Below are 13472 nucleotides of genomic sequence, written 5' to 3' on the forward strand. Positions count from 1 at the left end.
GCGAGCCGGCGGCGGCACGAGGAGGGCGGGGCGGGGGGGCAGGGGGCGGGGCCGCGCGGACGGGCGGGATTATTATGGGCTGTGGGCGCCGCCGCCGAGGAGCAAGATGGAGCTGTCTGCAGTGGGGGAGCGCGTCTTCGCCGCCGAGTCCATCATCAAGCGGCGCATCCGAAAGGTGAGGGGCTGACCGGGGCGGGGGTGGAGGGGTGGTCGCGGGACATCGCTCTCCGCCGCCGGGCCCCGGACGCGCCGGTCGCTGGCCCGCCGGGCCCCCGCCTCACCTCCCCCTTCTCTCCTCCGTGTGTTGCAGGGGCGCATCGAGTACCTGGTGAAATGGAAAGGCTGGGCCATCAAGTGAGTGCATCCCGGCGGGGGGGGCGCCGCCTGCGGGGACCGCTACCGAGGATGGGGGTGACGGGATGGGGAGGGCTGTCTCTACGTGCGGCTGAGGAGGGGGGGTTCGGCGCTAACCCCTCTGCTTGTGTTCCCCCCCTGCTACCCGCGCCCCCGGCAGGTACAGCACCTGGGAACCCGAGGAGAACATCCTGGACTCCCGCCTCATCGCCGCCTTTGAGCAGAAGTGAGTGCTCGTTCTCCACCCCGGGCTGGGGGGGCTGCAGCAGGTTTGGCTTTGGGTAGGCAAGCGGGAAAGAGTGTCCATGCTCCCTTCTTTCTTTTTTTTTTTCCTTCTTTTCTTTTTTTTTTTTTTTCTTTTGAGCTTGTGTGCTTCTGTTTCTCCCTTTGGGAAAAGTTTTAACTTCTTGACAAATTTGACTCCCTAAAGGGAACGAGAACGTGAGCTGTACGGGCCCAAGAAGAGAGGACCTAAGCCTAAAACTTTTCTCCTGAAGGTAACTCTTATTTGAATAACTTAGGCCTAGCCAAATGTCTCTGAAACCTAGCCGGTTTGTGCCCTTGGAAGGACTGGACTTTCAAGTGACTTGTGCCTGCCGCCTGGCTCTGGGAACGTGGGGACAACCCGACGGGAGGGCGGGTGGGGGGCAGGGACACAGAAGCGTGTGAGGGGAGAGCGTGTGTGCGTGCGACGGGTGCCCCAGCAGGACGGTCGGTACACGCAGATGTGCACGGTGAGGCTGCAATCTCTTTTTCAATATCCTCTCCCTCTTTACGGCCTTCTGCTGCCGCAGTGGAGAGCCAGCCTGCCCCGCTCCCTCTTCCTTCAGCAGCCTATTCCGTCCAGCCCCTGCCCTGCAACTTAGCAGTATGCTGAGCAATCGGGTAGTTGTGGCAGGAGTTCTGCTGCCACTTGTGCTCCTCTGATTGTGTTTCAGGATGTAGGAGCTCCACAGGAGTGTCAGGAAGGGTTCATGTTTTGATCTGTAAACTGTAGACTTGTTCTGCCTTTTTTTTTTTTTTTTGAGGGTGGGGGGGAGGAGGAGTGTTTCACGTCTACGTAGGGTAGCAGCTGAAGTTTCCAGTTCCCCTCTTATAGACCCAGCATCTCTGCAAGAAGGTTTTGTCATAGTATCTCTACTTGCTTGCAGTGACAAACGAGTAAGGTAGTCCCTAGTGCGGTCCTCTCTAATTCTTTTTACTTTTTTTTAATTAAGAAATTTGGTAGCTGTGTGACCGTTATGTGAGCTCTGTGGATTTATTAGTCTACAGGCAAAACTCCTTGCTTTGCTCCCGTCTTGCCCTCCTCCCTCTCCAACTAACTTAATCTCAGACTTCAAATGAATGTAGAAATACAACACACCTTTGTACAATTAAGGCAGATGAGGGAGTTCACAGCTTCCCTGGTTTTGATCTGGTATAAAGCTCTGGAACAGCCAAAGTGGACCCTGTGGTAAGGCATCACTATCACTAAGTCATCCTATGGCTTTGGGCAAGTCATTTAGCCTTTGTGCATGTTTCCCCATCTGTGAAACAGGTTAATACTTTCCTTTGCCTGACAGCGGTAGGAGCTTTACTCAAGTCAGTGCAGCACTTAACTGTATGAGCACCGGAAAGAGTGGTGAGGGGTAGGGTGTCACCTCTCCTCTGCTTTAAGAGGACATAATGAAGCACACAGAAGAAATGCAGGAACAGGCGTATTCTGATGCCCTGAGTGAAACCTGGGGAACAATGGTAATCCTCAGAAAGTCCTGCTGACAGAACTGTCCTTCTCCTTCGTTGCCTGTTTTTCTGCAAACAGTTTTCTGTATCTGCAGACTGAGAACTACAAACGTAACTGATTTGTACTACCTCTTATGCTTTATTCAGGGAAACTAGACTAGTTAGGTTTTCTCTTTCTGGCAGTCATGCATTAAATGAAACCCTTGTGTTTAGGTTTCCAACAATGCAGAGGAACGTTTAAAGGGAAACCACCAGCTTAAAATAGTTCTCTGCTTGAATTAAAAAATACTGGTATTTGTAACACCTGACATTGTTCAGAGCGGTAAAGAAGTGTTTATGCTGTGCTTTTAGTGTTACTGTGTGTAATCAGTTTCTTTTCTGTTTGATTCTGAATGTGATACGGCAAAATGCACTGCCAATTTTTCACTCCCTTAAAAAAACAAAACCAACCCCCAAACTCAAAAATAAAACCCACTCGTTCCTCCTCTTCTCCCCTTGCCCTTTAAACTCCCCCTAAACTTGAAACCTGAATTATTCAACAGCATTCTTTGAATCACGTCCCTGACACGTTTCTGTGGCACATCTTCCTTCTGCCAACTTCTCAAACGCTACTGAAAACTCGTAGGTTTGTGGAGTTGGATTGGTACTTTGTAGAAGATGGATCGGGATAGGGAGCGAGATGAGCTCTCCTGAAGGCTGGTGCCACATTGTGGGAGAGGCTGGCAGGGCAGAGTGCTGCCACTGCCGCTTGGTTTGCAGCTCTGGGAAGTGGAGCTGGTGGAACTGTTAGCGCTCTGACTTGCCGTTTTTCTGTGACTTCGGATCCTACCCTAAAAATAATACCCCAGGCCAGGCAGCAAGAAGTAACTCTATCTCAGTTAGCCCTATCTGAACTTGTTTGAGTTCTGTTCAGGCAAACCACTAGCAGCGCAACTGCAGCGAGAAATGTGACAGACCAGCATGATGGTTTGTGATGTATGCATCTCTCCGTCAATTCTTCTGACCTGCCAAAGACACAAATTCGACCTCTGCTAGCCCTGCAGCACCAGTGCCACTGCAGAAGGAGTGGGATTCGATTCTGCCTTGTGCATCGCTAATAATGTTTTTGGTTCTTTCAGCTGCAGAATCTCTTGCCAGTGAGAATTTCGGAAGCAGGGGAAGAAATTTGATTCTTGCATCCCAGAGGGAGCCTTTGGAGTTGGCAGTTAGAACAATATTCTTTTTGATCTGTTAACTAATTAGGCCTGGATGCGACGATGTTTAAGCAGGAGTCTGGCCTAGGACTGCTTTGGTAGACTAGTCTGCCCTTGACTTGGTGGCTTGCTAGGATTTTTCACGTGTATCGATGCTTAAAATTAGGCTTCTGAGTGTCCAGTAAGGCATTGAAACAAGTGCCCCGATACGCTGCTCAGTCCCCGGCCTGTGTGGGTGTTTTAGTTTGCAGTTGGGGCTAGGTTTATCCTGGGATTAGTTCTCAAAAGCTGCAGATAGGCACCCAGGGGGATTTGCAGAAAGCATTCCAGCAGGTTAGTGGACCCACGCCTTTGGAAAAGCTTTGAAAAGCTGCATCTTTGGCCACCTGCTGCCTTTGTAAGCCAGGCTTCTGTTGCTGAGAGCTGTCTCACACTTGCCCTTTCGATCAGACTGCAAAGGGAAATTACAGTCCAGGCTTTGTAATATCGCTATCAAGATGGCTGGTGTTGAAAGTGACCCCTGCAAACTTCAACTGCAAAGTTTTGGGCAGGAAATGGGTCTTTATCCTTTGCATACTGGGGGCAAACTTTCCCACAGCTGAGATCGAGCTTGGCGGGACGTTGTAATTCTTGTGAGGCTGCTGGTATGCTGCAGACTTTGTGCTGAGTGTATGGGAAGCGGAGTCCTTGGCCTGAAACGGGCAGCACTGTACGTAAGGCTCTTACCTTACTGCTTAGGTGTCTGGCAGAAGTCATCCTTGAGGACAGGCTGAGACATAACACATGCTATAGCGATCTTCCTCTTTTTCCCTGCTCAGTTTGCTCTTTTTATTTTGCTTTTCCCTTGGCACTCTGCTGAGAGGAATGCAAAACTCGCCAACTAATTTAATAAAGTCTAGCAAGTGCTATTAAGAGACAGAGTCCTATCTGCAAGCTCAGTGGGTGGCTAGCAAAGACCCCCTAGTTGGGATGGCTGTAAATACCAAGGCAAAAAGACTGGAGAAGGTTAATGGGGAGGAAGAAGTAAGGGAGAGCCTTAGGGGAAGCAGGGGGGGGAAGGGGTGAGCAGTGTGGTGTTCTGTCACTTCGCCCTTCCTTGAACTCTAAAGTTGGAGTTGGGTTTCTTTTGATCTCCTCCCTGTTCGTAAATTATCCCGGAGCGATTTGAAAACAGACCATTCGCCTTTGTAGCATTTTGTTCCCCATCCAGTAGGGAAACTTTAGTTTATGGCAGTGTTGCTTGGGAGAACTGTGCTATGAGCTGGCTTGCTGTTGCCTTGTCACTTGGAAGACTGCAGAAGAAAGAGGGCGATAAAAAGGCAGAATAGCAGCCAAAAAGGGGAAAGAAGAGCTCTTGCGAATGCTGTTTGGAGCAAGGACTGTGGGAATGCAGGTGGAGAATAAAAGACAAAGCAGAACCAGTAATTTATGAGAGAGTAGCGCTACTATGGTGCAGCAGTGCTACTGGAATGACTTGATTTTGAAATAATTAACTAGAAATCCGTTGCTTTACAAGGTCTTTTTTCTTTTTTTTTTTTGTCTTCCAAATTGCAGAGGTTTTGATACAAATCAGGTAAGAGAGGCTTTTCTAAGCACGTGTCGGTGTACGTGCTTGTGTGCCTCAGTGTGTTAAGGGAATGAATGAACAAATATGCTTGCTGGGCCTCAAGGGACATTTAGTCAGAAATAGTAGGGAACAAGGGAGATACGCTAATTCCCAGGGGCAGTGAGGGAAAGCTGTACAAGCTAAATAGAGGTGATACCTATCCCAAAGGGGAAGAGGGGGAAGGGAAGCAATCCTAGCAATTGCCTTGCTCTCATGACAGAGCACTGCAGCAAGCCTCCAGAAGCTGCATCCTGATATAGTTTGAGCTGTAAGCAGGGAGTGAATTACTTCATATACATGCTGAGTACCTCTTCAGCAGTGAGCAAATTCTGCAGGTGAAAACAGCAAAAACCCAGAAAGGTAGTTTCCATTTGGAAAACTTCTGAGTTAAGTAGCAAACTGTGGTGACACAGCTGAAAGGATTAAATAGGTTTGTTTTTCAAAGACCTCATCCTTATACAGCTTGTGTGATCGAGTAATGGATCTGTAGCAGGGAGAAGTAAATTTCCAACAGATAAAACTGAATGCTGAGTCTTCTCCAAACCAGAGATAGCAAATTACTTTACATTAAGTTGGAAGCAGGAGACGGAGAGCCCAGAAAATTTGCTGTGCTCTGCAAGGAAGAGACTTTGTATAGTTGATGCCTGAATAAACCTGATCCTGTGGTAGGAATACCAAGCTTCACAAGTGAGAGGGCTCTGGGGGCTGGTCTTAGATAAAGCATCTGATACTATTTTTCTTGAAACCTTACCTGGAAAAACAAGCTCAAGGGAAGCTGAATATTTGCATATTGCTCTTTGGAATTGGAGTTGAAGTTGGTCACTGGGGACAGCAGAGCAGCACCTGGAGGGGGGACTGTTGGGTCCCAGCTTATCCTGTCTCTTAATCTGGCCAAAGAGGTTGATGGTGCATGTAGTCTACCTGGAGAATTTAATTAATGCAGAGAGCTGAAACATGAGTTAGAAACAGCTTCAGCCTTGAGGAAGTGCTCCAGAAGTAACTGGAAACACAGACGCATAGCAAGTAAAGGACACCTAGTGGTTCTGGCGTACTGGAAAAGTCCTAGCTGTGGACCAGGGCTCTGTGTAAGCACAAAACCAAGACAGGTGTCTCTGCTAAAACAGGTTAGGAGCTGATCAATGTGCACAGGCTGAGAAAGTAAAATCAGCAGGATTATGGAAGCGGCTGGGCAGTGACCATTCTAGCATTATTACTTTTCATTTAACATGGTTGATGGGAAGCTTTTCTGAGGAATTTTGGTGCATATAAGGCAACTGTGGTTCAGGGAAGATGTGGGGGGAGGCCTGCTTCTTTCTCACGTGGGTAATGGAAGGCAGCGCTGTGGGCAGGCGGCAATTAGACTCCACTCCGAGCAGGGGGACACAGAGGGGGCAAAACTCACTCCAAGGCATGATTACAGGGTAGGGAATTAATCTAAAGACATTCTGTGTTGGTAGCAGGAGAGGATCTAAAGGATGACTGTGTCTATCCACTGAAGCTGTGGATCAAGGACTTTTACCTGTGCATCTGACTGTACCCTCAGCCTGGCTTCCCTGTCCTGTGTTTTGGACAGTGGTAAATTGGCAAGAAGCCCAGAGCATGAGAGTGGCAATGCTGCAAGGGCTGACTCTGATGGGGAAGCAGGGGGGGAGGAGGAGGGAAAGAAGAATAAAATTGTTAATCCAGGCTGTGCTGGTATCTTATGTCAGAAAGCAAACTGTAGCTTGTCCTGGTGTTTGCCATCTGCCTCAGAGGGATCTGTGAAGAGAGGGAGCAAGCACAACCCTAGATGTGCATCTGTCTGTGTCTGTGACCTGATAGGATCTGTTTGGGGGGTTTCTAAGTTGTGGATCACTGGGATGGGAGGGAGAGAGTTGATGTGTGGTACAGGGAGTTCATCTGCTGCTGTGCTGCAGCCTGTAGGATGCCTGGGATGGGAACTGTGTCTGTTCATTTTCTGAATAGTTTGGGGCATGAGGTATGTGTGAGGCTGAGCAAATAGAAACTAGCTGGACACTGGGATGCTTCCTGCCACAGCAGGACATGTGGGGGTTTTTCTGTGCTGGGGATGCTTCCCCCTAGCTAGGTGAAACAGCCCTGTACAGCCCAGGGTTAACTTGGAGAGGGTCTGTGCCTGCCTCGGCAGTCATGTTACTTGTCCCTGTTAGTCAGCTAATACAAAGTCTAGGGTCCCTGGTGCAGATGAGCCTTCAGTCTGTGTTTTCACACACAGCTGGGGAGGGAAGGAGGTCTCATCTCTGCAGTCCTTTTAAAGCCTGCACACAAGTAGTGTCTTCAGGGCAATATCTAGCATTAGCCAGGGAGGAACAAAATGTCTTCATGTCTCTCTCCTCTGCTCGTTCAGGATCTCCTGCAGTTCCCATGGGGATCGTGGTGGGAGAAGAGGGGCACTGGGTGACAGCAGAGTTCTGGGCACGTAGGGCCAGGGCTTTTGAGTTTATTGTGCAAGAGCTGGCCTGGGCCCCTTGCTTAGATCTGTTAGATCCCTGCCTTAACGCGCACATTTTTTCCCCAGGCGTTCCTCTGGTAGGAGGCACAGCCTGCAGGGTGACAAAGGAGATGGTGTTGGAGTGCTTAAGCTCTTAGCTGGCAAGAAGCCATTCTGATCTTGGCGTGTGCTAGGGGGCAACGGGATGGAAAAGTTGGGGAGGAAAAGCAGCTGTCATCTTCTAGCACTGCAGTTCTTGTTGTGCCCAGGAGATGGGGGAAGCTGCTCACTAGATGGGCAATCAGAAGCGGGCTCGTCTGTCCCTCCAGGCCTGGGTGACTTCTGCCTGTGACCACTGCTGAGAGGGAATAAGGAAGGGGGGTTGTTTGGGCAAAGAGTGGGGTGTGGGTGTCAGAGCAACTGTGCTCTGACAGGGCATGATGTAAGAATACACTCTGGGTTTCCGTGCCCACAGGGTCTTCAGGTCACACTGCCTCAACTTACTAATGAAACTGTTTTTTTCTGCTGCCAGAAAATGTTCCCGTCTCTGGTGCATGAACCAGGGCAGGTTTTGGCACTATTTCCAAGCACCAGAAGAGCTTAAAAGTTCCCCTGCCCTGGCTTTCAGGGAGGGCTGGCACCAAGCAGTTGAAACAGTGCTGTTCCTGCTCTGTTTTATTAGTAGCTTTCAAACAAGTGTGGTGTTCAAAAGGACAAGGCAATCTCTTCTTTGGAGATGCAGTTAAACTTGAGTTCCAGCTGGCCTCATCTCTGGCTTTAAACACTAGACCTTGCTCCCACAGCAGAGTTAAGGATAAGCAACTTGGTTGTGGTCTCTAAAACTAAGCTTCAGGTCCCTGCATTTCTTGTGTTTTGCTAAAACAGCTCCATCGGACCACCCTTGCCCATCTCCATCTATGTTCCTCAAGACCTCGTTCCTACTATGCTTTTCAGAGCAGATGAGTCTGGTTTTTGGAGAGGAAGACCAAACCGGATGCATTACTCTTCCTCTCCTCCTTGTCTTGCGCTCATTTTGTAGAGGACCGGATACAGTTCCCTGTCTTGGGACTCGTACATAATTTTGGATGCTAACTCAACAGTAAGAGCCCCAATGCTGAGGAGAACACTTGGCTGTTTGGCCTGCAGTGGAGGGTTGTGCTCGTTGGCTGATGATGGCTGAGAGGGAGCCTTGAAAACCATTAACTGTAACCCTGAAACGTGGCAGGAGGGTGGCAGCTTCCTCCTCGGGGAAGCACGTGTCAACAAGGGCAGTGCCTGGGGAGTAATTAGGTGCCCAAAAAGGATATAGACAGTGCCCAATGCTTGTACGGGGGCTGTGCCGTAGCTATCAATAATCCATAGGTGCGTGCTGTCATTAATGTGGGTATAAACGTGGCATGGCATTGCTGGTAAGCGCTTGTCCTGAGGTGAGCAATGCCCAATTTGAGATTTGACTGCACTTAGGTTGCCTCTCTGACCCTGGTTTTTTTTTTTTTTTCTCTCCCCACCACCGCAGGCTCGGGCCCAAGCGGAGGCCCTCCACATTGGGGATGTACACTTTTCTGTCAAGCCTGGTTCTAGCACCTCCTCTCCCAAGCTCCACTCCAGTGCTGCAGTGCACCGGCTCAAGAAAGACATCCGGCGATGCCATCGCATGTCCCGGCGTCCCCTTCCCCGTCCAGACCCCCAGAACGGCGGGAGCGTGGGTGGCGGGACTGGCATCCGTCCTCCTGTCTCGCCCTTCTCGGAGACCGTCCGCATCATCAACCGTAAGGTGAAACCCCGTGAGCCCAAGCGCAGCCGCATCATCCTCAACCTCAAAGTCATTGACAAAGGTGGGAAGCCAGCCAACGGGGCCGGGGGCCTGGCTCGGCCCAAGATCCCGTCCCGAAACCGCGTCATTGGCAAGAGCAAAAAGTTCAGCGAGAGTGTCCTCCGCACCCAGATCCGCCACATGAAGTTTGGCGCCTTTTCGCTCTACAATAAGCCGTCCACTGCGCCTGCCCCCTCTCTGGAGGGCAAAGGGGAGGCTGAAGGCTCCCAGGCAGCCTCCTGTGGGCTCATTATGGGTTCCACCCCCTATGATGCCCCCAGCTCCAGTTCCTCTGGCTGCCCGTCGCCCGCCCCCCACTCCTCATCCGACCCAGATGATTCCCCTCCGAAGCTGCTCCCCGAGACCCTCAGCCCAGCCATCCCCGACTGGCGTGAGTCGGAGGTCCTTGACCTCTCAATCCCACCCGAGTCAGCCGCCACCAGCAAGCGTTCTCCCCCAGGAGGGTGCAGTGGGGGGCAGACACCCTCCTTGTCCCTCTCCTCTTCTGATCCGGAGCAGGAAGCTGGCGACTGGCGTCCCGAGATGTCCCCTTGCTCTAACGTGGTGGTCACGGATGTCACCAGCAACCTTCTCACCGTCACCATCAAGGAGTTCTGCAACGCAGAAGATTTTGAGAAGGTGGCAGCGGGCGGTGGTGGCGGAGGCAGCAAGTGAGCAGCCAGGTCCCCCCACTCCGGGGGTGTGGGGGGAGTTCTACCTGCGAGAAGTCGTGGTGCGAATGGCTGTCCTTAGTTCTCTCCTTCTCCCCTTGGCTGTCCCTCTGCCCTCACTGCCACCCTTCCTCTTCCTTTCCCCCTGCCCATGCCCTCTTGCCTGGAGGCTGGAGTGTGTCAGTGGGGGGGAGCAGGGGCACCCACCGTTCCTGGGTGTCGCTGCTGCTGGGAGGAGAGGCAGGGAGGGTCGTGGTGGGGCTGGGGAGTGGTTGTTTGTCCTTGAATGTGGTGTTGTCCAACGGGCAGTGGAGCCTTTGGGGATGAGGGATGGGTGAGCGCGTGCCTGTGGGGGTGGTGGGGAAAGTGCTCTTCCCACTCCTTCCCCAGTCATCTTTGACAAAAACCGAAGAGGAGCTCCAGACCCTTGAGGGGAGGATGTAGGAGGATTGGAGCCCTCACCCACTCCCCCCAAGCCTTCTCCCATGTGCATGCAGTCTCTTCCATTCCTATGTTTCCCCCTTGTCATGACTCTGATCCTGCCATCCTTCCCATTCTTGGCCTGCGGCCTGGATCTGCTGCCATCTGTACAGTCTTTGTGGCAGTGGCTAGTCCAGATGCCCCCGGGGTGAGAGGGAGAGGGGCAGGTGAAGCGTCATGCCTGGAAGGTGCTCGAGACAAAGCTGGGGTGGTTGGGGGGTGCCCCATGCAGCATACACCCCATATTGGCTTCCCCTTTCCTTTGACTATTGGTGCTACCTTGGCAGTTGTATGGGCGCTTTCAGGTGGCCTGGTCCCTTCTCTTCTGCATCTTCCAACTTGCTCAGCTTTGCAGGGGAAGGGAAGAAAAGGGGAGTCTGCTCCTGGTCCAGATCTTCCTCCTGGTGTTCATCACTTGCACTTGCTTGGGGGAGAGGGCATGAAATGCCCTTCCCCGGCCTTTCTGTGGTGGAAGTGGGAGTGGGCCATGCATCCATCCTTCAGTTTGAGGGAAGATATGCTGACAGCGTGAGGCTGGTCTCTCGCCTTGCACGTAAGCTTCCCCCAACCTTTTTTGCTTCCCCCCGCTCCCTTGGAAGGAGAGAAGGATGGATGCTGAGGTGGGTCTTTTGCTCTTCCTGCTTCCTTTTGTCTCTCCTGCTCTCCCCTGCAGTGGATGGCCTGGAAGAAGGTTCCCCTCTGTCTTTTTAGCATCTGAAACAGCCCTTACAACTGTCAATCAAAGGTGCTAATAAGAAATAACTGTCTCTCTTGCATCATATGCATGTGCGCTGGATCTCTTCCCCCAGAGCTCCTGTGAGGAGATGTAGAAATTCCTTCTCTTCACCCCTAGCAAGTAGGAGCAAGCAAGACCACAGCTTGCTGTTCTTTACCCACAGCTCCTGCTTTCACTGACCACCTGTGTTCACATCCAAAATAAGCTCTTTTGCCTGTCATTTCTGGTTTGCTCCATTTCTGTGGAGCTTCACAGTGAGATGCTGTTCCTTTGCTCTCCCTTCTCCCCTTACTCGCACAGGACTAGCCTGTACGGGCAAGGAAAAGAGGTGCTGATCAATTGGTGGGAGAGCTTCAACCTCTCAGCCCTATCCCTCATATTTGGAATGGGGCAGAGGGGTGTCACTTCTACATAACACGCTGCAGAGGTGAAAAGGGTGGAAAAAAATTCCCCGTGCAGGGGCTCACCTACTTACAAACCTGCCCTGGGCGGGTGAATATGAGTGGAATTGACCCCTCTGGTGCTTCCACACGAGGATGCTCGGGAGCTGCTGGCTCAGAGGAGTGCTCTCGTGTGGAGTAGTGATTTTGTGGTTGTAGTGGTCTGAGGGTAGAAGAGAGGCAGTTTGTGGGAGAGGTAATATTTGTCTGCCCAAGGGGCATCATCAGGGCGGTAGAGGGATAGACCAGCTTCCGACCTTAATTAGGGCTTCTGTGCCCAGAGCTCGTCTTTTCCCCGCCTCCAGCGCCTGGGTTGGTGTAATAAAATCTTTGCTGCCCTCCCCACAAGCCTTGCCTCGCAGCGGGTGGCATTCAGAGCCGTGGGGCACAGTGAATTCACAGCAGTTGCGGTTGGGTGTCTGCGCAGACGGTCCGAGGGGGATTCCAGGTGCTGTTAGCACCACCCTTTGCACACCTCTTTCTTTTTCTTTCCTTGGTTAAAGAGCTTAGTGGCCTCTTTGGGGATGTGGTTGCATTCACAGCTGAAGCTAGGGGCAGGGAGAAAGAGACTTCTCTGATCCATTCACCAAGCTAAGGCTTCCTATAACTTGTTGGACTTGTGTGCGTGTCTGTATTAATACCTGCCTGTATTTTTCGTGTCTCTTTTTTTTTTTTTTTTTTTTTGCATCTTTCCTGTGCCTGGTACACCCAGGGATCCCTTATTTTAGCATAGCCTATCCATTTGACTGCAGCTTCAAAGATGAGGAGTTTGTAGACATAGGGAAAAGCTCTTTCTTAGGGAAATAGCGAGGAGATTCTTCTCTTTTTTTCTCCCCCTTCTCAACAAGAACTATTCTGTGGCTGCAAGATAAGAGGAGCTTCTTTGTGGGGTGGATGCAAACTGGCCAGTCACTTTAGGCTGTTAAGTTACTGTTTGGTGTGTATGTGGTGATGTGTTTTGTTTCGTGGTATTGAGGTTCTGGAAAAAAAAAATAAAAATTGAAGCGTTTAAGTGGGAGATAAAAGGGAACTTTAATAGGAAACTCTTGATGTGTTTTGGCCAAGATGTGTTTGCTTGGCAGAATTCTTTTCCCCAGTGTCTCTTGTATGGTGTTCTTTGGGGGCAGGGGGCAGGAATTGTTTAATCGAAGGGGTTTTGCCTTTCTCCAGAGTTACAAGTAAGGGGACTGTCTGAAGAGCAAAACAGTGGGTCATTGTAGGGATACTCCATGAGGACCTTCTTCCTGTGGTGAGGTGATGAGGGGAGTTGTTGCAGCAGAGGAACTCGTGCAGTAGATCCTTTGTGGAGGAAGAAAGGAGTATGATCCGGCTTGCAGACACAGCTCGACTGCTTGTGTGACAAATCTCTCCCTGGGTAGGTTACCAGGTGGGAACCAAACCCTGAACCTCTGGATCCAAAATTAGGATCCTGTGCTGTTTTGAGTTAGAGGTTTGCTAACTTAAACGCAGCAGCAGCCTCAAGTTCCCTCAGGTGGACGAGACACTTGAGGCTGACTAATGTACCTTCGTATTCACGTGGGTTACACTCTTCCTTCTGAATTTTTGCCCTTGCTCCTTAATGGAGATGGGAAAGAAGATCCATCCATGCCCTTTAAAAAGGGCATGGGATTGAGGGAGGAGTTTATTTGAAAGTATCCCCTTCCCTTCCCAATAACCCCTAGAAAAAAAAAAAAACAGGGAAATATTCTCTGTGTCTGTGCCATGTTTGTTCTCTTGTCGTCGTGTTTTTAGAGGAGATTTTATGATGGAGTGGAAAAAGTGAAATGATTAGTTTTGCATAAAAAAGAAAAGTTTAAAAAAAATTTCTACAGGGAGAGAGCGAGAGAGAGAGAGAGAGTTTAAAAATGAATAATAAATGCAGTGATTGCACAAACTGTAGTGGTATTAGATGGTCCTTAGAGAAAAGAGTATTTTGTAGTATCGAAGCATGTGTGTCTGGGATGGTGTTTGGCTTGCTTGAACTGGAGGGAAAGGCATTCTGGGACTA

At 50.6% G+C, this 13472-nt stretch overlaps 1 protein-coding gene across 2 annotated transcripts; it reads left to right on the plus strand.

The window, feature by feature from the left end:
* Positions 1–60: 60 nt before the first annotated feature.
* On the plus strand, positions 61–13243 carry CBX6 (chromobox 6). Of its 2 annotated transcripts, none has more exons than XM_054827068.1 (5): positions 61–175; positions 311–354; positions 515–580; positions 785–851; positions 8895–13243. In XM_054827068.1, the coding sequence occupies exons 1-5, from the start codon at positions 107–109 to the stop codon at positions 9810–9812; spliced, it is 1164 nt and encodes a 387-aa protein (XP_054683043.1). In that variant the 5' UTR covers positions 61–106; the 3' UTR covers positions 9813–13243. The 2 variants fall into 2 exon arrangements, with proteins under 2 accessions (XP_054683043.1, XP_054683034.1); XM_054827059.1 differs by having other exon boundaries at positions 63–175; positions 8841–13243.
* The last annotated feature ends 229 nt before the right edge of the window (positions 13244–13472 follow it).

The sequence above is a fragment of the Grus americana genome, chromosome 1 (genome assembly GCF_028858705.1).
Source record: "Grus americana isolate bGruAme1 chromosome 1, bGruAme1.mat, whole genome shotgun sequence".
NCBI classification, from domain to species: domain Eukaryota; kingdom Metazoa; phylum Chordata; class Aves; order Gruiformes; family Gruidae; genus Grus; species Grus americana.

What these genes read in the sequence shown, in the direction of transcription:
- CBX6 (XM_054827059.1), top strand. Translation starts at nt 107, where the DNA reads ATGGAGCTGTCTGCAGTGGGGGAGCGCGTCTTCGCCGCCGAGTCCATC. An exon ending in TGGAAAGGCTGGGCCATCAA is followed by an intron (nt 355 to 514) that starts GTGAGTGCATCC and finishes CGCCCCCGGCAG; the next exon opens with GTACAGCACCTGGGAACCCG. An exon ending in CTAAAACTTTTCTCCTGAAG is followed by an intron (nt 852 to 8,840) that starts GTAACTCTTATT and finishes CCACCACCGCAG; the next exon opens with GCTCGGGCCCAAGCGGAGGC.